The 25,328-nt window shown below is 49.0% G+C and overlaps 1 protein-coding gene and 1 long non-coding RNA gene across 3 annotated transcripts in view; both read right to left on the bottom strand.

The window, feature by feature from the left end:
- The window catches only part of OLFM2 (olfactomedin 2), a 61,966-nt gene that overhangs the window by 35,199 nt on the left and 1,439 nt on the right, over positions 1–25,328 (bottom strand). The window contains exon 1 of one of the 2 annotated variants that reach the window (XM_077860021.1): positions 9,698–9,917. The exons of the other annotated variant lie outside the window; for it this stretch is intronic. Within the exon in view, the coding sequence (XP_077716147.1) occupies positions 9,698–9,832 (135 nt within the window). The 5' untranslated portion in view covers positions 9,833–9,917. Of the gene's footprint in view, positions 1–9,697; positions 9,918–25,328 lie in introns of those variants that run through there. 2 annotated transcript variants of the gene reach the window in all.
- On the bottom strand, positions 12,707–24,967 carry LOC144290618 (uncharacterized). Its single transcript, XR_013358182.1, has 3 exons — positions 24,536–24,967; positions 23,903–23,988; positions 12,707–13,025 (listed from the first exon to the last, which is right to left on the bottom strand). It is a non-coding gene; the product is annotated as an uncharacterized LOC144290618 (long non-coding RNA).

Genomic DNA, 25,328 nt, shown 5'->3' with positions numbered 1-25,328 from the left:
CCATTCACTGAATCCTGCCAACAGGCTTTGGCTCTGTCCTGTTGTCTCAAGAGCCCTCTCAGATCTGAGAAGTCTCCTCTGTCCCTCACCCCCCCTCAGCATCCTGGACTATGATACAGCAACTATGGTGACATAGAAATAGGATCCCAGAGAGAGAGAGAGAGAGACAGAGACAGAGACAGAGGTAGAGAGTCAGACATAGACCTAGAGCTAGAGATGGAATAGATATAGAGACATCAAGAGACAGAGATGACAGAGACACACAGAGACAAAGACAGAGACATAGAGAGGACTTGGAGACAGAAACAGAGAAAGAAAAGAGTATGATGAAGAGAAGCAGATACTGAGACACAGGCAGATAGAGATAATCAACATTCACTCAACAAACACTTACTGAAAATCACCCATGTGTTGTAACTACAGTTAAAACAGAGGGAGGGGAATATAGTTAATGACAAAGATACAAGAAAGAGAAGGACAGAAAGAGACTCCAAAGACAAGAGTTTAAGACAGTGAAGCATCAAGGGTGAGACACACAGAGGCAAGATTGGGAACCAGCCTGCCCTCCAACGCCCAACCCCCCAGGGTCTCCCAGTGGCAGCCTCTTCACGCCCACACACAGACAGACCCAACCCCACATCAAACTCTCTGAAAGCACCTGGGCCTCCCCCAGATGGTTGCCTTTCTTCCTTGCTCAGCTTTGTGGCTGCTCCCCACTGGTGCTTCACAAAGAGGCGACAGCCATCCAGAGTCAGAGGGGAGAAGGATACTGGGGGCATGAAAGACACCAAAAGCAGAAACCAGGGCTTCCCTCTGGAAGAGGAAGAAGACAGTTTTAGCCTCACTCAAGTGGCCCCAAGGCCTAGACCACCTTCCCTTGGTGGCTGTCCATGGTGCTGAAACATAGGCAAAGGCTGCACCTCAAGCCATCTCTTATGTTGGCATCAAATGTGGGGTGCACTAGGTCTAGGGTGGTGGTCAGGAACACCGACATGCTAAGGCTACTACCTAGCTCACCAGCTCCTCAGACACACCACTTGCTGTCTCACCCCAACACTATTACACACTTTGTTCTCTTGGCCTCTCACCCTCCACCTTATCAGCTGTCTCTGCCCAACTCTTTCTCAACCGTCATGTCTCAGGGCAAATGTCACCTCCTCAGAAAAGTCTTCTCTGACCACCCTTTCCCAATTACATGCTTTTATGTCTCCATAGCTCCCCCTTCATGACCCTTACTAAACTGTGATTATATAGCTATTTACACAATTCTACATTGACTGTCTCCCTATGAAGCTTTAAGAGGGAAGAGACAGTTTGTTCATTGCTCTTTTCCCAGTCCTCAGCACAGAACTCGGTATATAGATGGATTCAGTGATTGCTGGTTGGGAATGACTCTGCTCTCTGGTAGCTAGACTACTCCATACCTTGATGTGGGAGGTTGGCAAAGTGCACACTCGTCAGACATCCATTCACACAGAAAAATATTGGAAAACAAGGACACATGAAAAGAAGCTTTAAGAAATAGATGCTTCTGGGTGGCTCAGTTGGTTAAGCATCCAACTCTTGATTTCAGCTAAGGTCATGATCTCAGGGTCGTGAGATCAAGCCCCACATTGGGCTTCATGCTCAATGGGGAGTCTACTCAAGATTCTCTCTTCCTCAGGGCACCTGGGTAGCTCAGTCAGTTAAGTGTCTGACTTCAGCTCAGGTCATGATCTCCAGGTCCTGGGATCAAGCCCCATGTTGGGCTCCTGCTCAGCAGGGAGGTGCTTCACCCTCTCTTTCTGCCCCTCTCCCTTGCTCATGCTGTCTCTCTAATAAATAAATAAAATCTTTTTTTAAAAAAGATTCTTTCTCTGCACCACTAGCTCTCTCTCTCTCCCTCTCTCTCAAAATAAGTAAATAAATCTTTAAAAAATCAAAAAGAAAAGAAACACACTTCTGATTCACAGAAAAAGCCTGGGGAATCACAGAAATTCTCATCAAAGTTCAGAGGTGTCATTAGGAGGAAGAAGGGGCAGTAATCTCATGCGGTCAGAAAGAAGTGAGACCATTCAGGACATACCTACTACCCTAAAGGAGAAGATCCCAGTAATAAACAAAAAGAGACAAAGTGCTTGCACGGCACTTCTATTCTGTTGGTGGCAAACAATTACCAAGATGATTTCAGATAATTATGAGTGCTGGGCAGAAATAGAACAGGTCCAAATAACAGTGTGGGGATATTTTAGCTGGAGTGGTTAAAGGAGATCTCTCTGAGGAGGTAACATTTGTGTTACCTAAGTGGGACCTAAGTGGTGAGAAGGAGCAGGCTAGAGGAGGTTCCCAAAGGATGGCACAGCAAATACAAAGTTCCAGAGGCAGAAACAAGAAAAAAGATGGAAGAGTGGTCCAAGACCTGAGAGACTCAGGCAGGTAGAGTCTTGCAATAATAATAATAGCAATAATAATTACAATAGCTGACCTTTCCAGGCACCTTCCTATATGTCAGGTACACTGCTAAGCACAATGTTATATGGAACATTCCACCATTATCCCCATTTTGTGGATAAAGAGAGTGAGGTTTTATGAGTTGAACCGGGGTAAGGAGTTCAGATTTGGTTCAAGAGAGGTAGGCAAAAGCTCGAAGAGGCAAATTTCATACTCACAATCTAGAAGGATTTTCTAACAATTAGAGGTCTCTTTAAAAATGCAACAGGCAGAGGCGCCTGGGTGGTGCAGTCAGTTGAGGGCCAACTCTTGGTTTCAGCTCAGGTTGTGATCTCGGGGCAGGGTCGTGAGATCGAACCCCACGTCAGGCTCTACACTCAGTGCAAAGTCTGTTTGAGATTCTCTCTCCCTCTGCCTCTGCCCCTCCCACTCATGCTCTCTTTCTTTCCCTAAAATAAATAAATAAACCTTTTCTTTAAAAATGCAACAGGTTGGGTGCCTCGGTGGCTCAGTGGTTGAGTGTCTGCCTTTGGCTCAGGGTGTGATCCTGGGTCTGGGGATTGAGTCCCACATCAGGCTCCCTGCGAGGAGCCTGCTTCTCCCTCTGCCTATATCTCTGCTTCTCTCTCTGTCTCTTACGAATAAATAAATAAAATCTTAAAAATACTTAAATAAATGTAATAGGAAACTTCATATTTCTTTCCTGCTCCAAACCCCTCCAAATCTCCCGTCCTTTGATACTAAGAACGAAGTGTCCAAATCCCTTTATGACATGGACCCTTCTGGCTATGCAGGCCACTTCTACGCTCCCCCCAACATGGCACATAAATCTCCAGGAACTCTAAACTGCTTTCTCTCTCTACTCACCATGATGCCCCTTGCTTCTGAGCCTTTGTTCATGCTGTTCCTTCTCGCTCTGTCTTCACCTGGTGAATTCCTTCTCAATGGTTAGACTCAGTTTGAGGGCCACCACCTCCAAGAAACCTCCTCTGACCCTGGCTGGTTTAGATGCCCTCCCCTGCACCCCCATAACACTCCAGAAATATCCTTATTACCATGCACACTGTGTTGTGTCACAAGTACCGTTAGTGAGACTGCAATCTGATTGAAGTCAGGGATGTTATTCATCTCTACATCCCATGGCCCAGGACCCTTCCCAGTACAAAGTAGATGTTCAATAATGTTTCTTCACACTTTAAGTGTTTGAACAGAAGATGGATGCCCACAATTTAGGAGCAGGTAAATATGGTAGGTGGGTGTCAACTTCACAATATGCCTACTTTCTCCACCCCTTTGGCCCCTACCTTGGTCCAACCCCCATCATCACTCACCTGGATCAGTGCAGTGGCCTCCTCACTAGTCTTCTGGCTCCCACTCTCATCCCCCATAGTCTGCCCTCCTCACAGGAGCCAGAGGGAAGCTGAACACCTGAACAAAGTCCTGTTCCTCCCCTTGCTCAGAACCCTCCCTGGAATTCCATTTATCTACTTAACAAGTATTTATTGAACACCTAATATTGCTAGGCCCTATACTAAGTACTAGTCAGTCAATATAACTTTTTAAAAATCCTTGCCCTTGTGGAGCTAACATTATAGTAGGGGTGAATCAGGCAGTAAGATAAATAAGTTGACTATGCAGAGCATATTAGAAGGTTTAAAGTGCAAGGAGAAATAGAAAGCATGAAGAGTCACAAGTTAAATCTAAAATCCCTATGAGGTTCCCCCATCCCTGAGCATGATGCAACTCCCTTGTCACCTCTTGCCCTCATCTCCAACTGCTTTCCACCCTTTGTGCACTCTGCTTCAGCCACGGTTTCCTCACTGTTTCTCCAATATTTTGGACATATTCCTACCTCAGGGCCTTTGCACTTGCTCTTGCCTCTACTTGTAACTCTCTTCCTTTAAATATGAGTTCAAGTGAGGTAGGCAAAAGCTTACTTCCTTCAAATTTCTGCTCAAATGTCACCTGCTCATAGGGGCCACCCAATCAAAAATAATCCCCCTATCACTCTCCACTCCCCTTATACTGCTCTATGCTTCTTCATAGTAGATGCATTAGCATCTAAAATATTATAGATTTGTCTAGTTATTTATTTCTCCCCATCCCTGCTCTAGAATGTCAGCTCCCTGAGGGCAAGACTATCTTTTTTGTTCATTGTTATATCCCTGGCACCTAAAATAGTGCCTAGAACATAGTATATGCTGAATAAGCATTTGTTAATAAATGAGTGAATGAAGGGAGATACCCTCTAAGAGAATTCTTGTTGCTTAGGATAAGAGGGGGGGGAATCAGCAGAGTGGGGTGCTGTTTAGGGCTGTTCGCAAACATCTTTTTTTTTTTTAAGATTTTATTTATTTATTCATGATAGTCACACAGAGAGAGACAGAGAGGCAGAGACACAGGCAGAGGGAGAAGCAGGCTCCATGCTGGGAGCCCGACGTGGGATTCGATCCCGGGTCTCCAGGATCGCGCCCTGGGCCAAAGGCAGGCGCCAAACCACTGCGCCACCCAGGGATCCCCTGTTCGCAAACATCTTGCCACTGCTCTCTGTTCAGGTCATGGAAGGACCACACTTCTCACCCTCTTTGAGGTTAGGCATGTCATGTGACTTATGTTAACCAATGAAATGTGACCAAAGTAACACTCCAGAGTAGAGCTTTTGGACCTGATGGAGGATCTGCCTTCCTTTTTCTGTTCCAATGATCATGTCACCACAGAGCCTCCATCATCCTGGGTCCCTGAATGACTCCTATGGACAAAGTTCTCCAGCCAACAATGGACATACAATGCAAGGGAGAAGTGGACCTGTGTTGCATTAAACCACCGAGCTTTGAGGCTGCTTGTTATCACAGTGTACCCTGACCTCTCTTGACTGATACCGAGTATCTGGAGCCTTTTCCCCCAGGAAACTGTCAAGAAAAGACATGGAATTTGAGTTTTCGTTCTTTGCAGGAAGTCCTCAAAGAGCCCTTTGTGGATAGCTGCTTAGGCCCTTCCCCTATTCCTCCATGAGGAAAAGGGTCCTCCCCCAACAGAATACCTCTTGTTCATTTCCCCTTCCTTTTTCCAGCCCTTAAGGAAGGGTGAGCAGATGGGCAAGGGCATAACATATAAGATGCAGGTAACTCTCTTCAGGTGCTGTAATGACGGCAGCTGCCGGCAAGGGGCTGACAGCTCTTAGTCTGGTTCTGGATTTATGACTCCCAGATGAGGAGCCATTCCGCTGAAGGCTCCCATCCCACAGGGATGGTTTATGGCTGAGAGTTGGCCAAAGGTAGTAATGGTGGAAGCTTCCTCCCCATTCCTTTCCAGCGATGACCTGTAACACCACTCTTAGAATCTCTTAGAATGCTAAGCTGTTTCTCCAGATCAAATTGGGGGGGGGGGGGCAGTCTGAGACAAGAATAGCCAGAGGATCTGAGCTCACCTCCACCTCACCACTGAGGCCTTTTATTAAGTCAAACACCAGCATCCAATCTTCTTCCTCATGACTGAGAATCCCTGAACTGCTCAGTTAACTCATGTTGGTGCTCTACACTTTTCTACAAATCCTTACTGAGCACCTCGGATATGCCTAGTAACTTCCATTTGTTCTCCCCAATCCTTAGGAACATGGATTCTTTTTTTTTTTTTTTTAAAGATTTTATTTATTTATTTGATAGAGAGAGAACACAAGCAGGGAGAGTGGGAGAGGGAGAAGCAGGCGCCCCACTGAGCAAAGAGCCAGATGTGGGGCTCAATCCCAAGACTCTGGGACCATGACCTGAGCCGAAGGCAGATGCTTAACCAACTGAGCCACCCAGGTACCCCAAGATTCTTTTTTTTTAAGATTTTATTTTTAAGTAATCTCTACACCCAATGTGGGGCTTAAACTCGCAACCCTGAGATCAAGAGTCGCATGTTCCACCTACTGAGCCAGCGGGGCACCCCAGGAAAGCGGATTCTTGACTTAGACACTTGACAAATATTTACTCTGTGCCTTCTATGTGATTGACTACCATGGCAAACAAAGTGACTCCTCCTTACTGAACACTACTACTATACTCCCAGCCATTTGTTTTCATATAAAGGTGGAATCCATGAATCCTTATGAAAATGTGATTACTGTTCAGTCACTTGACAAATATTTATTGTAGACCTATTATTAGTGCATCAGGACTTAGGGTTCAGTAGTGAGCAAAACACAGATGTCCTCTGTGGTTCCTCATGGATCCTGTGGTCTAATGGGGACTCTAAACTCTCCTTGACTAATGAGGATATTGAAGCTTAGAGAGATTAAATAATTTCCCCAAGGACATATTGCTAGTAAAGTGCAGGGCCAGAATTCAAACCCGGATATGTATGACTTAAACTCCTATTGCTAACTGAGCATCTACTATGTCAGGCACTGAGTTGGAGCTTTTAGGCATAAACATGCTTGACGTAGAGGCGGCTGAATAAACAAAATGGATAATAAATAAAACATGCTTGACATAGAGGTTTGCTGAATAAACAAAATGGATAGAAGGATGGATATTGAGGATAGACGAAGAGATGGCTGGATGATGGATAGATAGAAGGATGAGCAGATACATGAAAAGAAGGAGGGATGGAGAGACAGATGACAGATAATGGCTGGCTGAAGAGACAGATGGATGAAGAGGTGGATGGAGAGATGGATGGGAGGATAAAGGGATGGATGGATGGTGGAGAAACAGATGGAAAGGGTGGATAGGTGGGAAGCTGAACTATAGATCTCTGTTACCCACAACAATTCTGGGACTTAGGAATTATAATTCTCATTTTATATATGAGGAAACCAGAGCTCAGATTGGTGAACTCACTGGCACCCAGAGTCAAGAGCAGGTCATAGAGCAAGATGTGGGAGAGTAGATTCTGACCTTGGTCTACCAGACTCCCAAGACCCTTTCTAGAGCACTCTCATATGACAGTTCCCCTCCCTCAGGTCCTAAGTCCTGGCATCTCATTCCACCGAGTCCTTGTGCAAGGCTTAGTGAGACTGAAGGATGGAGTGGGGCTCAGGGGTGGGAGAAATACTAGCTTTCAGGAGGTAATTTTGTGGAAGTATTGGGCTGTGGTCCTATTAGCTATATATAGATCGGAATGAAGAGCAGTTCTGGGGCAGCCCCGGTGGCTTAGCGGTTTAGCGTTGCCTTCAGCCCAGGGCGTGATCCTGGAGACCTGGGATAGAGTCCCACGTTGGGCTCCCTGCATGGAGCCTGCTTCTCCCCGTCCCTCTCTCTCTCTCTCACTCTGTCTCTAATAAATAAATAAAATCTTAAAAAAAAAAAAAAGAGCAGTTCTGTTTGGGTACACATCCATGCACACACACTTACAGAAAACACATGATTCATGCAGGAATCCACCCACATGCATACAAGGTAGGCACACATACCATTCACAGATATACACATAGGCACAGGCTTCTAAGGACATACATGTCTATACTTATACGCACACAAAACACACATATACATATTAGCACAGACACATGTGCACACAAAATCGTAACTCAGAGACACACTCTTCCACATTTATGTAGTACACCTTCCCCACACACCATATGTTATACATATTACATGCACACTTTTACACAGACCCGCACTCTGTGAGGGGGGGAGGGGAATCTGGCTTCTGATTCCAATGAGACATCATCTCTCTTCCCCCTCAGAAGGCAAAAGAGCAAGAAGCCTGTCACAGACTCATGTGTACAAACTCATGGACATAGAACACACACAAACAGTCAGGGACATAGAACTGCAGATATGCACTTGGACACATCCACACCCAGACACACTCACTCAGGGACACACTCACATTCATTCTGGGACACACCTTCACATACAGGAAGACACACTTGGACCCTTCTGCTGGCAAAGCTCATAAACTTTCTCCCTCAATTCACACCCAACCCCACTCACACACCAAAACTCATGCCTAGATAGACACACCAGGATATACTCGAATAATATCACTCAATGTGACAGACACACAGAAAGACACTGTTTCACACATTAGCTTCAAGTCTGAGAATTTGGACTGAAAGCCCTCACCAGTGCCAAGCCCAATAACCATCTCCCCCCGAGGGGATGGACAAAGCCTGGGCACAGTGCATGCCCCCCGCCCCCCCACCTTGCCTTCAACCCTTGGGAGCAAAGACTTCTTTTCCTCTTAGCAAGGAGAAAGAAAGTGGTGTGGTGGCCACTGGGGGCTGAACAGGGGAGCTGGTGAAGTTAGGGAAACACTGAGCAGGAGAGGGAGCTCCGTGCATCCCAGTTCCACCTATTGGGAGGAGTCCCGCAAACCGATTGAAGAGGGGGAAAGATGGGAGGGGAGAGCCGGATCTGGAGGAGACCGAGGGAAGTTTGCAGTGGAGGCTGCCTTCTTCTCTCTCCCCAGGACACCAGGAACACCATTACTGATCACCATTGAGTCTTCCCGCACCCCTCCTCCCCCCCCAAAAAAGCTCTGAGGCCACGGAAGCTGGAGGATGAAGGTGATAGAGGAGGATAGGATGGGATGAGGCAAGGGGCAATCCTGTATTTCTGGGGGCAGCGCCAGCCCTCGCCCCTGTCCCAGTCTTGAGACTCATCTGCCTCCTAGAGAGAGGGCGAGTTCTGGGAATAAATATTCAGCACATGGTGAAGCAGGTAACCGGGAAGGAGCTGCTGGGGCTGGAGGGGGGAGGGGGGGCGGGGTGGGTGCAGGGGAGAGAAAAAGACAGAAAGAGATACAAAGTCAGAGACAATGCAACAGAGATCGAGACAGAGACAGGGAGAGACAGAGAAGCAAACCAGAGGCGAAAGAATAGACAGAGACAGAAAAAGACAGAGAGGGAGACGGGACGACTCAGAGATACATGGACAGTCCGCGATCCTTAAGGTGGAGACGCTCGGAGAGCCCGTGGCTCCCGGCTTCAGAGGCAAGGTCCGCCCGGGCCCCCCGAATCTACCCTGCGCTCCGCCCCACTCCGCCGGGCTCGGCTCCGTTGCGCAGCCCTTGCCGCCTGCGCGGGGAGCCGAGCGAGCCCAGCACATTGTTGCCCCTCGGACCCTGCTCACTAATAATGAGAAGCAGCAATAATCCGGAGAATAAAGGGCGCGGGGGGGGGGTCGGGGTCCCGGGGCTCCCCCGCGTCCGGCCCCAGCCCGGGAGGGCGCCCCGCGGCCGGGCGCCCCGGGAGGCGAGGGGGGCGGGGGCCCCCGGGGGCTGCGGCGGCGCGGGCACCACGCCCCCCGGGAGCGCCCCCCGCGCGGCGGCCACTCACGATTTTCTCGGAGGCGCCCGCGCGGGACACGGTGCCGTTGAGCCCCACGAGCGAGGGCAGCGTCTGCGACATCCAGTTGGTGACCATGGCCATGGTGCTCAGCACGGCCCCGATCTTGAGCAGCGGCACCGACATCGCGCCCCCGCCTCATGCCCCGCGGCCGCCCGCCGCGTCCCTTCTCCGGCCCGCCGCCTGGCGCTCCGTCCCTCGCCGCCCAGCCGCCCCGGGGGCGCGAGCGCGAGCTGGGGGCCGGGCCGGGGCCGGCCGGGGGGCTCGCGGGCGCGGGCTGCGGCTCGGCGCGCCTGGCGGGCTCCGCTTATAAAGCGCCGGCTCGGCCCCCCACCCCCTCCCGCGCCTCCGCGCCGGGCACTTCCAGCCGCCGTGACGTCACGGCTCCGGCCCGGAGCCCGGCGGGGGCGGGGGGCGCCCAGACCGCCCCCCGCAGCCCCGCCGCCGCCGCGCGGGGACCCCCGACCCCCAGCGGGGCGCCCTGCGGCGGCCTTCCCCACCCGCCCCACCCCCACCGCCGCGGCATTCCCAGCCCCGCCCCCCAGCGGCGTTCCCGCCCCCCAGGCGCTCCCGGGCCACCCTCCGCGGGCAGCCCCTGTCGGAGCCCTGGGCGCTCCGCACCCCACGCCCCCCGGGCTCAGCCGCAGCCGCCGCACGCGCGCCGCCCGAAGCCGGCAGGTCCCCACCCTCTACCGCTAGGACCCCGACCCCGACCCCGACCCCGACCCCGACCCCGACCCCGCTCTCGAGCCCGGGGGCGCAGGCGTCGGGAGCCGCGGGGCCACCCTCGTGCGCGCCCCGCAGCCGGGGCACCCAGGGCCCCCGCGCCCCGGGGGAAGGGGCTTCCCCGGTTCCGCTCTGGGGCCCCCTCGGTGGTGTCGGGGCCAGGGAAGCCCAGAGTGGCGGGTCCAGAGCCAGGAGACCGGCTGCTCGGATGACGGTGCGGCAGTGGTGGAGGGTGGGGGTGTCACCCGGCAGCGGGGGGACTTCCCAGGACACCGAGGGGCGCATCGTAACGCGGGGCGGCCGAGACGGAGGAGCCCAGCCTCTCGCAGACTAGTCCGGGCGGGTCTCCACTCACTACGCGAACTTGGGGTGGGGGCGGGGGGTCCGGCACTCGGGACCTGCCCCGGGGCCGCGGGACTCGGGGTCCGCCCCTCGCGCGGAGGGGGCCTGCGGAGGCGCCCACCCGCCCACGCCCCAGCGGGCCGCGGGGGCGGCGGGGCGGCGGGAGGAGCGCCCGGCGGGGTTAATTTCCTCTGTTTTCCCTGCACTCACGCCCCCTCCCGGCGTCCCCGCATCACCTCGCGCCGCCGCCCGGGCCGCCGCCGCCGTCGCCCGCAGCCCGCGGCCGCCGCCGTCTGGAGGCGGCGATGACTCAGGCCTTTCCCGGGCAGTGGCCGCGCGCCGAGGGTCGCGAGGGAGGGCGCCGAACGCCGCGGTGGGGGCTTGCGCTGCCCCTTCTCGGAGCCCAACACCCAGAGGCAGGTGCTGACCCTCTGTGACCCCCGACAAAGACGTCTCCGACTCAGTTTCCTCATCTGCAATGTGGGTGGTTGTGAGGACCCGTGTACCTAGTATGTGTGAAGGGCTCGAGTGTCCGGAGGATCAAGTGAAAGATTTATTGAACATCTACTATGTGGAACATCTACCGTGGGCAACGCACCTTTAACAACAGATAAAAATGCCTGCCTTTGTGGGGCTGAACATTCTATGGGGCAAGACAGACAAGGTGGGGGGTGGTGGTAAAATACACAGGCTATGGGGAGGAAGGGGCATCCAGACTAAGGCCGAGAGTAAACTTTAGTCAGGATGGTTGGGCAGTGACATTTGGGCAGAGACCTGAAGAAGGTGAGGGAGGGAGGGAACCATTTGGATACATGAGGGAAGAGTTCCAGACAAAGGGAACAGCAAGTGCAAAGGCCCTGGGGCAGGAACATAAGTGTTCAAAGGACAGGCCAGTGTAGTTAGAGCAGAGTGAGCTGGGGGAGCGCCGGGGAGGAGGGGTGACGTGCTTGCAAAGTACTTTGCAGGGTGTCTGGGACATGCTAAGCATTTCATAAATAGTAGCTGCCATTGTTATTATTTGCGACTGATGATAAGCTTTAAAAAAAAATGAGATGTGTCCTCGCCTCCTTGTACTACAGCTTGCATTTACAAGTGCTGAACACTTTGCAAATGTGCTGGCTGAGCACCAGCTGCAACCTCCCATGAAAAGGACAGCAACGTCCCTATTTGCAGGTGAGGAAACTGGGCTCAGAGAGGAGAGGGGACCAAGTCAAGGTGACCCAGCTGGTAAGTAGGGGCTCAGGATTTTAACCCAGGTCTGTCTGATTTCAGACTCCAAAATCACTGCACTCCAGGATCCCCGAGCTTAGAAAATTTGGAACCCTCTGATACTCTCTCACTCCCTCACCATTGGTTGCTGTGGGAAACTGCCCTCGCTCCTTCCAGTCAGGCTCCTCCAAGGAATGGTCTAGGCTCACACCTGCATTTGCTGTCTCTACTGCCTCACCACCCCCTGCCTCCTGAATGCTTCCAAACTCCTCTCACCAAAAGGCAGCAGTGATCTTCCAGTTTGCCTATCCCACAGCCTCACATGAGCCCTCATTAGTTATCTCACAGGTTAGTCTTCATGGATCATTTCCTCTTTTTCGAAAGTAATTTCTTTTTAGATTTCAGAGACAACGTATCATTTCCTAGCTCCGCTAGCACCTCTCTGGCTGCATCATCACTGTCTCCTGCCTTCTCCCTAAATGTCTATATCTCACCGGGTTTTGTCCTGGGTCGCTACTCGGCTCAACCTGTATACTGTTTCTGGATCATCACACCCACTCCCAAAGTTTTGGTTCTATCTGGCACATTCCCACCTTGGGACCTTTGTAGTTGCTGTGCATTGCTGTCCACTCTACCCAGAACACTACTTTTTTTTTTTTTTTTTTAAGATTTATTAACTTATTTTGCGGGGGAGCCTGTGGGTGAGGGAAGGAGCAGAAGGAGAAAGAGAGAGATTACTTTTATTGGTCTATGGTTTGTCTCCTCCACTACACCTTCAATTTCACAAGGGTACCCACATGGCTGTATTTTTCACAGCTGAAACCCCAGGGCTTAGAATGGTACTTGCTACATAGTAGGTGCTCAAAAATTGTTGTTAGTTGACTGACAAAATGAGGCTGAGGCTCCCAAAGGTATGTCTGCAGCTCAGATCTCCAGCTGGAGTTCAGACCTGCCCATCTGCTTCTTGGACATTCCCACTTCTGTTTCACAGGACTAACAGCACATGACACCCACCAGAACAACTTCAGTCAGAAAGATGGTGCTAAAAAAAAAAGAAAAAAAGAAAGAAAGATGGTGCTGGTGATGATGTGGAGAAATGGGAACCTATTGCTAGTGGGAATATAAAATGTTGCAACCACTTTGAGAAACAATTTAGCCATTTCTTAAAAAATTAAACAGGGGCATCTGGGTGGCTCAGTCCATGGAGCATCTGAGTTTTGGTTTCAGCTCAGGTTATGATCTCAGGGTCATGAGGTAAAAGTCCTACATCCAGCTCTGCACTCAGCATGAGTCAGCTTGAAATTCTTTACCCCTCCCTCCCCTGCCCGCTCTGCTCCCTACCCCTGTTCACACTCTCTCCCTAAAATTAATAAATAATAAATAATAAATAAAATCTTTAAGAAGTCAAACGGAAACTTACCATAAGACCCAACAAACACCAAGAGATATAAGTGCATATGTCCATTCAAAGACTTGTATGTGAATATTCCTGCCACCATTTTTCATCATGAATGAAACCATCCAAATGCCCATCAACTAGTGAATGGATAAATTGTGGTACATCCATACATGGGAATGTTATTCAGCAATAAAAAGGAACAAACTACAGATACAGGCTACAACATGGATGAACCTTGAGAATATTTTGCTAAGTGAAAGAAACCAGATACAAAAGGCCACATTTTGGAGTTCCTGGGTGGCTCAGTTGGTTAAGCATCTGCCTCCAGGTCAGATCATGATCCCAGGATCTGGGAACCCATGTGGGGCTCCATCCTCAGCTGGGAGTCAGCTTCTTTTCTCCCTCTGTCTTTTTCCCAGCTCATGCACACACTCTTTGTCTCTCAAATAAATAAAACCTTAAAAAAAAAAACCCACATTTTGTATGATTCCATCTACACAAAATGTCCAGAAAAGGCAAACCAACAGAGACAGAAATTAGATTAGTGATTGCCTGTTACTGGGGGTGGCTGTGGGTCTGGACTGCAAATTGGCATAAAGGATCTTCTGGGGGTGATGGAAATGTCCTAAAACTGGATTGGGGTGATGTTTGGCCAACTCTGCAAATTTACTAAAAAGTCACCGAATTGCACACTTAAACAGATAAATTTTATGGTGTGTAAATTATACCTCAATAAAACTGTTAAGCACGGCATTCTTAAATTTTGCCTTCAAGCCCCCTCCCTTGAGGTGCCCTGCAATTGCACTGATGTGAGAATGAGTCCTTAAATGTTGTGCCCCAGTTTCCTTGTTTGCCTCCCCCTGGTCTTGGCCCAGATATACCCTCAGAAATTACAGATTGTGCCTCCCTTACTCTTCCTTCTCCCATTCCATCCAAACTAGCACCAATGCCTGCTGATCTTTAAGATTTTTATTTATTATTTATTCATGAGGGACACAGAGAGAGAGATAGGCAGAGACATAGGCAGAAGCAAGCTCCCCGCAAGGAGCCTGATGTGGGAGTTGATCCCGGACCCCAGGAACATGTCCTGAGCTGAAGGCAGAGGCTCAACCATGAGCCACCCACGCATCCCAGTGCTCACTGATCTTGATGCAAAAATGCCTCCAGAAAGTATCCCTTCTTTAAATATATATATATATTTATTTATTTATTAATAAATATATATTTATTTATTTATTTTAGAGAAAGAATGGGGGAGGGGCAGAAGGAGAGAGAATGTCTTAAGCAGATTCTCTGCTGAGCATGGAGTCCAACTCAGGGATGGATTTCATGACCCTGAGATCATGACCTGAGCTGAAACCAAGAGCTGAAGACTTAACTGAGTGTGCCACCCAGGAGCCCTAATATTTATTTATGTAAGTAATCTCTACACCCAATGTGGGGCTTAAACTCAGGACCCTGAGATCAAGAGTCACACGCTCCTCCAACTGAGCCAGCGAGGAGCCCCAAGAAAGTATCCCTTCTTCTCCATCACCATCATCGCTCTTAGCATGGTGTTGGGGAGTGTCTTAGGCTGAGTATTTGTGTGCCGCCCCCCCCCCTCCCCCCGCAAACTCCTATGTTGAAACCTAATCCCCAGCGTGATGGTATTTGGAGATGAGGTCTGTGGGAGGTGATTAGGTCATGAGGGTGGCTCCACCCTCAGGAATTGATTAGTATCCTTATAAAGAGACCTCAGAGAGCTCCGTCTCCCTTCCACCATATAAGAACACAGGGAGAAAACACCCAACCTGCCAGCATTTTGATCATAGGCTTTTCAGCCTCCAGAACTGTGAGAAATACAATATCTGTTGTTTATGAGCCACTCAGTCAATGGTATTCTGTTAGAGCAACCTGAATGCTCCAGAATCAGGAGCCACGAAAAGAAATGTTTTTTTCCCTGACCTGAAAATTCTCCGGAGGGAAAAAGCTGACAACTGTCAGAAATAATAACCATGGTTGTTAAGGTTTACTGAATACTTATACACGCTAGGTATCATTTGCAGCAATGTACATGTAATAACTCACTTAAACCCTCGGACTATCACTGAGTAGCGGTAGATAGGATTACAATTCCCATCTTTAAAATGAGGAAACAGAGGCACGGAGATGCTAAATTTTCCAAAGGCCCTCAGGATACTGTCCTAGACAGTCAGGCTCCAGAGTCTACGTGGTGCTGGGTCAACTGGGCCTATATTCACAGGGGCAAGAATAAATGTTGATCCCTACCTCATATCCTATGCAAAAATCAATTCCAGATGGACTGTACATCTAATTGTGAAAAGTAAACAATAAATCTTTTAGAAGAAAATATAGAAGAACATCTTCAAAAAAAAAAAGAAGAAGAACATCTTCATTACTCTGAGGGTAGGCAAAGATTTCTAAAACAGGACACTAACAAGCACTCACCTTAAAGGGGAAGAATATTATTTGAGCTACATTAAAATTAAGACATTCTATTGATCAAAGACTCCATTAAGAGAATGAAAAGACAAGCCACAGAATGGGAGAAGATATTTGCAATCCTTACGTCCAACAGAGAACTCATATCTTATTTAATCTATATAAGATATGTGTAGATAGATACAGATACAGATATAAAATCTGGATACACAGGCACACACATTCCTACAAATCAGTAAGAAAAAGGCAGGCAGCATAATAGCGCATTTCGCAAAAGGGAACACTGAGTGATCGATAAACAAGTGAAAAAGTATTTCATATCAATCATCAGGAAAGGTAAATTAAATCCAAAACATGCTACCACTACACACCCACCACACTATCTAAAGGGAAAAGGAAAGACAACACCAAGTGCTGGTGATGATGTGCAGCAGCTGGAATGCTCATACACTACAGGTGGAAGAGTACATGGAAAAATTGAAGAGTCTGGAACTTTGGAAGACTGGGAGTATCTCCTGAAGCTCAATTTATTCCTCTGCTACAACTCAGCAATTCTCCGATGTATATATAGTTGAGTCTCATTATCTGCGGGTTCCACATTGGCAAACTCGCCTACTCACTACAATTTATTTGTAACCCCAAAATCAATACTCATGGGGCCTTTGTGGTCGTTTGTGGACGTGCACGCAGTGGCAGAAAAAAAATGGGGTCACCAACGCACAGACTCCCAACTGAAATCCAACATGACCATACTCTGCCTTCTTGTTTCAGCATGTTGCTGACTCCACTTTTTGCCACTGCGTGTATGTCCAAAAATGACCACAAAGGCCCCATGAGTATTGATTTTGGGGTTACAAATAAATTGTAGTGAGTAGGCGAGTTTGCCAATATGGAACCCGCAAATAATGAGACTCAACTGCATATACATACCTAGGAGGAGAATTATACACAACCATCTTTTTCATTGGCTTTTTAGTGCCAAGGTTTTCACATTTTCGTGTGCTTTTTTTAGTGATTTCACTATTTTAAGTGGCCCCCAAGCACAGTGCTAAGTGCTGTGTAAGTGTTTCTAAGTGCAAGCAGGCTGTGACATGTCTTTGGAGAAAATACATCTTGTCAATAGGCTTCGTTCAGGAGTGAGTTATAATGCTTTTGGCCATGAGTTTGATGCTAATCAATCAACAATGTATATTGAATAAGGTGTTTTTAAGCAGAAACATACATAAAACTAGGTGGCATGTTGTTTGGTCGATAAAACTGTGACCAGAGGCTTGCAGAAATCTAACCCTGTGATGATCCAATGCAATGAATCAGTATTTACCAGTCCCCAAAAGAAATGCCAACGAGCATTCGCTGAAGACAGTGTCAGAATATTTCTATCAGCGCTGTTTGTGCCAGCCACAAACTTCACCATCCCAAATGCCCAGAAACTGTAGAACAAATACATCATGGTATAACCACATAATGGAATGCCATAAAATGACGAAAACAGGCAACGAACACCAAGCAGTATTATGGTGGCATCTTACAAACATAATGTTAAGCAAAACAAGCTGGGCTGCAAAAACAACATACCTCATGACTTCATTAAATTACAAAGCTGGAAAAAAAAATTACAAAGCTGGCCAAACTCGGGAGCATTAGCTTAGCAGTAACTCTTGGAGGAGCAGGTGTAAACTAGAAGGCGTATGAGGGGGGCTTCTGGATTTTTGAAATTTTTGTTTTTGTTTTTGTTTTTACCTGGTGCTGGTAACACCATGTCACTTCGAGACAATTTATCAAGCTGCCCCTTTATGATCTGCACACTTCTCTCTCGATAGGCTTTATGTCGAGAAGAAAATTTACTCAAATATATGAATTCAGGTATAAGTTCCATCCCTGTTTGATGTGCAGCAAGTAAAAATGATAGGACTTTCTGGTAGAAAAGCTAGGAACCACAAACCAAAAAAGAAAACAAAAACAAAACACAAGCCAAGCAAAACTAAGTGTTCTTTGCCACGTGGCCTCTTTCATCCACACGTAAGAAAGGCATGAATTTGTGTTCGCACATACGCAGCTTTGCACGCCTCAGAACACAAACGGCGTTAATCTTCTAGCCTACGCCTGCTTTCAGCATTTTGCTTGGTGATAGCAAGTGTTTGGGAATGGTGTTGAAACACGTCTCGCTTTTGTCTCCCCAAAAGTCTCGGGGCCCCACACCCCTCTTGTCATCTCCACTTTCCTGCCTGGTTCAGAATTCCAGGAAGAGACTGGGAAGGAGATGGTTGTTTTTGTCAAGGACTTCAGACCCCAGACAATGAGAGGTACACTCCTTCCATTCCCCAAATGTTAGTGCTGCTAGGCCCCTGGCTGCCACCAATTTGCCTCATGCCTTGTCAGTTCCTGTCGTGATTCTGGCTTTATGCCTTTAATCTCTGATTCCAGGGTCTTCCATGTTATAGCCAGAGGCTCTGGCCCTCACCCAGATCCAACCAGATCTCATTCCTGGCTTTAAAAACTTTTACTTAGGGGCTCTTGAGTGGCTCAGTGGATTAGGTGTCCAACTCTTGATTTCAGCTCAGGTCATGATCTCAGCGTGGTGGGATCAAGCCCTGCGTCCGTGCCCAGCGCAGAGCCTGTGTAAGCTTCTCTCTCCTTCTCCCTCTGCCCCTCCTCCCAGCCCATCCCTCTCACTCTCTCATCTTTTACTAAACAGAAAAACAAACAACCAGACTAAAAACCTGGACAAAACACTTGACAAGTCTCCGAAGAAGATATAGGAACAACAATAAACACGTGAAAAGAAGCCCAACATCACTAACTCTTCAGGAAATGCAAATCAAAACCACAGTGAGAGATCACATCACATGCACTGGGATGAGCTAAAGCCAAAAAGTCAAGTAGTAACATCAACGTTGGCGAGGATGTAGAGAAACTGGAGCCCCACTGTTGGTGGGAATGTAAAATGGTGTAGTATGGCGGCAATCCCACTTATGGGTGTACACCCGAAAGAGTCAGAAGTGAGGTCCCAAAGAGATATCCACACCTCCTGTTCACAGCGGCACCATTCACAATAGGCAAAAGGTGGAAGCAACCCAAATGTCTACTGAAGGATGGAGAAACAAAACGTCCATACAATGGAATCCTATTCAGCCTTCAAGAGGAAGCAAATGCTAACACCTGCCACAACGTGGGATGAGCGTTGAGGACACGATGTGGAGTGAAATAAGCCAACCACAAAAAGACAAATACTGCATGATTCCACTCATAGGAGGCACCTAGAGTAGTCAAAATCAAAGACACAGAAAGCAGAAGGGGGTTCCCGGGGGCCGGAGAAGGGAATGAGGGGTTGTTTAATAGACAGAAGTTCAGGGAATCCCTGGGTGGCTCAGCACTTTAGTGCCTGCCTTCCGCGCAGGGCATGATCCTGGAGTCCCGGGATCAAGTCCCACATCAGGCTCCCTGCATGGAGCCTGCTTCTCCCTCTGCCTGTGTCTCTGCCTCTCTCTCTCTCTCAGTCTCTCATGAATAAATAAGTAAAATCTTAAAAAAAATAGATAGAAGTTCAGTTTTGCAAGATGAACAGAGTTCTGGGGATGGATGTGGTTGCAGAACAATGTGAATGGAGTTAACACTAGAGAATTGTACATTTAAAAATGGCTAAGATAGGGGGTGCCCGGGTGGCTCAGTGGTAGAGCGTCTGCCTTCAGCTCAGGGCATGACCCTGGGGTCCTGGGATCGAGTCCGGCATCAGGCTCCCTGTGAGGAGCCTGCTTCTCCCTCTGCCTGTGTCTCTGCCTCTCTCTCTGTGTCTCTCATGAATAAATAAATAAAATCTTTAAAAAACTAAAAATAAAAATGGCTAAGATGGTGAGTTTTGTTATGTGTATTTTGCCACATTAAAAAAAAACAACAACAGGGATCCCTGGGTGGCGCAGCGGTTTGGTGCCTGCCTTTGGCCCAGGGCGCGATCCTGGAGACCCGGGATCGAATCCCACGTCGGGCTCCCAGTGCATGGAGCCTGCTTCTCCCTCTGCCTGTGTCTTTGCCTCTCTCTCTCTCTGTGACTATCATAAATAAATTTAAAAAATTAAAAAAACAAAACAAAAAAACAACAACAACTCTTCATTTAAACACACACAGAGGGGCAGCCTGGGTGGCTCAGTGGTTTAGTGCTGCCTTCAGCTCAGGGCGTGATCCCAGAGTCCCAGGATCAAGTCCTACGTTAGGCTCCTTGCATGGAGCCTGCTTCTCCCTCTGCCTGTGTCTCTGCCTCTCTGTGTGTCTCTCATGAATAAATGAATAAAATATTTTTTTAATTAATTATTTATTTATGATAGGCACACAGTGAGAGAGAGAGAGAGGCAGAGACACAGGCAGAGGGAGAAGCAGGCTCCATGCACCGGGAGCCCGACGTGGGATTCGATCCTGGGTCTCCAGGATCGCGCCCTGGGCCAAAGGCAGGCGCTAAACCACTGCACCACCCAGGGATCCCTGAATAAAATATTTTTAAAAATTAAAAAAAAAATAAACACACACAGACCCACACACCCTCACTTAGTCCTGAGAACTACTCCACGGTGGGTTGTGCCACACGCTTCCATGTGCCCAGTGGCTTGCTTGGTGTCTTTCATGTAGAAATGACTTGAGACGTTAGGAAAAGAAAGAATCTGGTTTATCATGTGCCTATCATGAGCCTCAAAGGTGAGGAGCTATTTGCCATTTCATTCAGTGGCTTCAACTGACTTTGCCTTTGGTTTCTTTCTTTTCACGCTGTGACTTCCTGTTGACTCATCTGCTAAACAGGGCTGAGATGCTAGCTGCCCAGGTGGCTAGAACTATGTGTAAAGTAAGAGTAAACAGGCACCGAGGGAGCCTCCAGGGGCTCCCAGAAGCAACGCAAATAAGCTTCTGCACGTAGACTTCACAGACTCTACTCTGACTCCTCTCAGCTCTTCCTGATTTCTCCTTGGTGCGTGGCTGAGCTGGATAGATGAGGCTGTGAGATGCACCAGCCCTCCGCTGGGCAGGAAGACATATCGGTGTTCTCAGACAAGAGGTCTCAAAAAGTGGGAACAACTCTCTCGCTCTGTCACAACTCCTTTCTTCCTGCATAGCCAGACTCAGCTTCCGAGAAGTTAAATCTTCCACCCCACCCCTGAAGAGCTCATGTCGTCACCCAGACATTGTTGTCTGGCGTGAGGCTCAAAATACAGAAGACTCCCAATGAGAGCTTTCCAAATGAACACATGAGTGCAAGAATAAGTGAAAACAGCAACTTACTGCCTCCCGGGCACTGACGCTGAACTCTGGGGACAAAAGTCATTGCCCATCTCAGATGCCAGGCTCATGAGAAACCCATCCACAGGCACTTGGTCAACCCATATGACAAACTGTGTACACATACCCACAAACATGATTATGGCACAAACGTGTCCCTGTGCCCAGCGTGGTCAATGCCAAGTCTGTGGTTCTAAAACATACACACACACACACACACCCCCATCGATGCCACAGATGAACTCCTGTAGGCCCAGGGGTAGTGAGGCAAGTGATATGAGTCATTCAAGTGCAGGGTGAGTTCCTGTGTTTGTTTAAAATTTTGATATTTTGTATCACAGACTTTTTAAAGATTTTATTTACTTATTTAAGAGAGAGAGCAGAGAGGACAAGCAGGAATGGGGGAGGAGGGGGACAGAGGGAGAGGGAGATGCAGACTCCCACTGAGCACAGAGTCCGATGCAGGGCTCCCTCCCAGGACCCCAAGATCATGACCTGAGCCAAAGGCAGACACTTAGCTGCTTAACCGACCACACCACCCAGGCACCCCCGTAGCACAGATATTTTTGCATTCATTTTGATGTTTAAAAATATTACTTATTTTGATTTCTGACTTTTTTCTTTGGCATCCCCTTCAATTTTGCACCTGTGGCTAGTGACTCGGTTGCCCTACCCTGGCACAGACACGCCTTTGGTGTGCGCACCTTCACCAGAGCCACGGGGACACGCACAATCTCTGCACAAACCTCATTTTACCACTAGGTGTCACCCCAGCTCTTTCATCTGGAACCGGGGCTTGACATTCCACCCCCCCACCCCCCCTTCCCTAGGAAGAAAATGTCCAATTCATTTATCAGAGAGTCCTCAAGACTTCATTTTACTTCCCTCCACCTGGGACATTAACATTTTCTAAAGGAACCCAGGAGAACAGAGTGTTAACCCCAAATGGTGGTGCTCTGTAACGGTGGAATTTGAGGCACAAATGAAGAAGATGGATTGGGAAGCCTGGGTGGCTCAGAGATTGAGTGTCTGCCTTTGGCTCAGGTTGTGACCCTGGGGTCCTGGGATCGAGTCTCACATTGAGTGAGGAGCCTGCTTCTCCCTCTGCCTGTGTCTCTGCCCACCCCCCTCTATCTCTCATGAATAAATAAATTAAATCATAAAAGAAAAAAAAAAAGAAGACGATGGGTTTTCCTGATGCTTCTGATCCAAGAGCAGTGGTTGATTTGAAATGGGTAGGGGATGGCCCAAGGGGACAGTTGGTCCCTCACCGCCCTCCCCCTTTAGTACAAGAGTCCCACTGTTTGAGAAACAAAGAGACTCTGTGGGAGGAGGAGGGAGATTCAGCCATTCATTCAAGTTTTTATTTATTTATTTATTTATTTATTTATTTATTTATTTATTTATTTATTTTTAAGATTGTCTTTATTTGAGAGAGAGCGAGAATGGGGTGAGGGGCAGAGGGAGAAGCAGACTCCCCGCTGAGCAGGGAGCAAGATGCAGGGCTCTGTCCCAGGACCCCGGGATCATGACCTGAGCCAAAGGCAGAAGCTTAACTGACTGAGCCACCCAGGTTCCCCTCAAGTTTTGTTTTTAATGATAGTCACACAGTGAGAGAGAGAGAGAGAGAGAGAGGCAGAGACACAGGCAGAGGGAGAAGATGGCTCCATGCACCGGGAGCCCGACATGGGACTTGATCCCGGGTCTCCAGGATCGCGCCCTGGGCCAAAGGCAGGCGCTAAACCACTGCGCCACCCAGGGATCCCTCAAGTTTTTATTTTAACAGATGTCTGTTAAGAACCTACTGTGTGCCAGGCTCTGTGTGTGCCTATCCGGTAGGCACCAGAGATACAACAAAGCCCATTAGATCCCGATGAGTTACCACTCTAGGGGGAGACAGACAATGAATGAATAAACAAATTGTGGAGAGGTACTGACAGGCTATGAAGAAAAATAATAGAATAAGAACTCAGAGAGTGGCTGTGGGGAGGTTATTTTAGATGGTTGGTCAAGGTGGGTCTCTTGGAGGAGGTGTCATTTAAATAAAAGGAGAGGAAGGGAACAGTGTGCCAGGAAGAGGGAATGGCAAGTGCAAAGGCCCTGAGGTATGCAGTACAAACTGAACTCCTCCTCCTCTCGCATCCTGTGGGGACCCCAGGGAAGAGATGACTTCCAATCCAGAGAGTGGCTAAGCCAGATCTATAGCTAGATCTTAGGGAGGGCTTCTCAGTAGTCAGGAAGTGGGCATATTTCCCACAGGGAAAGCTACCTGGTAGTCTTCAAGGCACACACAGGCCAGACCCAGAACATCTGACACAGACCCTAGGTAGATGGATGGATGGATGGATGGATGACTCCTCTGACCAGTGCCACTTCCTGTTCTCAGGGTCAAATCCAAACTCCTGTCTATAGCCCACAAGTTCCCACTTGGTCTGGCCCCTCCTGGCTTACCTGGCCTCATTTCTCCCCCAAACTCCCCTCCCCTCACTCCTCTCCAGACACACCAGCCTCCTTACTGCTCCTCAAATATACCAAGATGTTCTCACCTCGGGGCCTTTGCACTTGTTATTCCCTCTGCCTTGAACGCCCTTCCCCTGGATATTCAGAAGGCATCCTCTCTGACCTCCTTCAGGGGTCATCTCAAATACCACCTCCTTTGAGACAAAGTCTCTGACCGCACCTGTTAAAATAGCCACCCACACCACCACAATCACTCTTTAATCCCCTTTATCCTGTGTTTTTATTCTTCACACCACTTGCATTGTATTATATATTCATTTCGTTGTTGACACTGTATTATATATTTATTCAGTTCCTGCCTGTTTCTCCCGTCAGACGATCAGTTCCAGGAGGGCAGGGATTTGACAACTTGGTTCATGGCTATCATCCCAATGCTTAATCGCATCTGTTGATGGAAAGGACAAATGAAGGATTTCTAGCAGGGACCCCTGGTGGAGCCCAGGGCCCATCAGGGTCTGAGAAGGGGCCTCTGGGAAGAGACGGCGGGGGGTGGGGGTAGAGAGGGGACACGCACTCATTCTTCAGAGCCTTTCCTTCTCTGGGGCGCCAGGCTGGGTGGGCCGCTAGGGGCAGAGACCAGTTTGTGACGCTGCAGTACCCAGGGTGGCCGCCTGGAGGCACTGCAGCCAGTTGCAGGACCCCACCTGCCCCAACTGATTTACCCCAGTTTAGCCCCGCCCCATCCAGCGTTTAGCCCCGCCTTCCGAACCCAACTTAGCCCCGCCCCCAAGCAGTCCCGCTTGGCGCCGCCCCCACACGGCTCCCTCTCCATCCAGGGGTCTCTAAACTCAACCCCCAACAGCACCTTCCACTGCCTTCTCCTGCACCACCGGCCAATCGTGGCGACAGGTCAAAAAATCTAGAGTTCCCCAGGTTCTAGCAAGGGGGGAGGAGAATCCCGAGGTGGTGATTCCCAGGGAAACCAAATTTACCTTCACTCCCGGTCCATTTTTTGCCAGCATTCTCTCTACCTTAAGGCACTTTTGGTCTCTCTTCTCTCTGGCTGATAGATCAATCGAGCATCTACTGTGTGCGGTCTGATGCCAGGTACTGAGCACACTTCCCATCCCAGCCAGAATGTGGGGCCTTGGATGGGGAAACGAGAACGGAGGGATGGGACCCCACAACCTCTCCCTATGGCATGGAGGTCCTATTTAGAAGTGACCTCCAGGGCTCCCAACGCCCCTTGGGGTGCCTAGAAGGGTCTGATTCCTTTCTTCTCTGGACCGGGCAAGAGAAGGTGCCAGGACTGTTTTTCCTCTGAGCTAAAACAAAAACAAAAACAAAAACAAAAACAAAAAACTCTTCTAGTTTCTACACAGGCACTGTCCACACCTGTGAAGTGGATTATTTAACAGGAAGGTAAACGTGTGTGGGTTTAGGAACTAGACTGCCTTGGGATCCCTGGGTGGCGCAGCGGTTTAGCGCCTGCCTTTGGCCCAGGGCGCGATCCTAGAGACCCGGGATCGAATCCCACGTCAGGCTCCCGGTGCATGGAGCCTGCTTCTCCCTCTGTCTGTGTCTCTGCGCCTCTCTCTGTGACTATCATAAATAATTAAAAAAAAAAAAAGGAACTAGACTGCCTTTTGTTCAATCCCAGCTCTGCCACTCCTGAGCTATCTGAGCCTGACAAGCCACTTAACTTTTCCGTGCCTCAGTTTCTCTGTCTGTAAAATGAAGGTAACAAGAACGCCCACCAGTAGGTGCCAGCAGGGTTAAATGCCT

The sequence above is a fragment of the Canis aureus genome, chromosome 19, assembly GCF_053574225.1.
Source record: "Canis aureus isolate CA01 chromosome 19, VMU_Caureus_v.1.0, whole genome shotgun sequence".
Classification (NCBI taxonomy): Eukaryota; Metazoa; Chordata; class Mammalia; order Carnivora; family Canidae; genus Canis; species Canis aureus.
The sequence above is the reverse complement of the archived record's forward strand: the minus strand, read 5'-3'. Positions and strand labels throughout refer to the sequence as shown.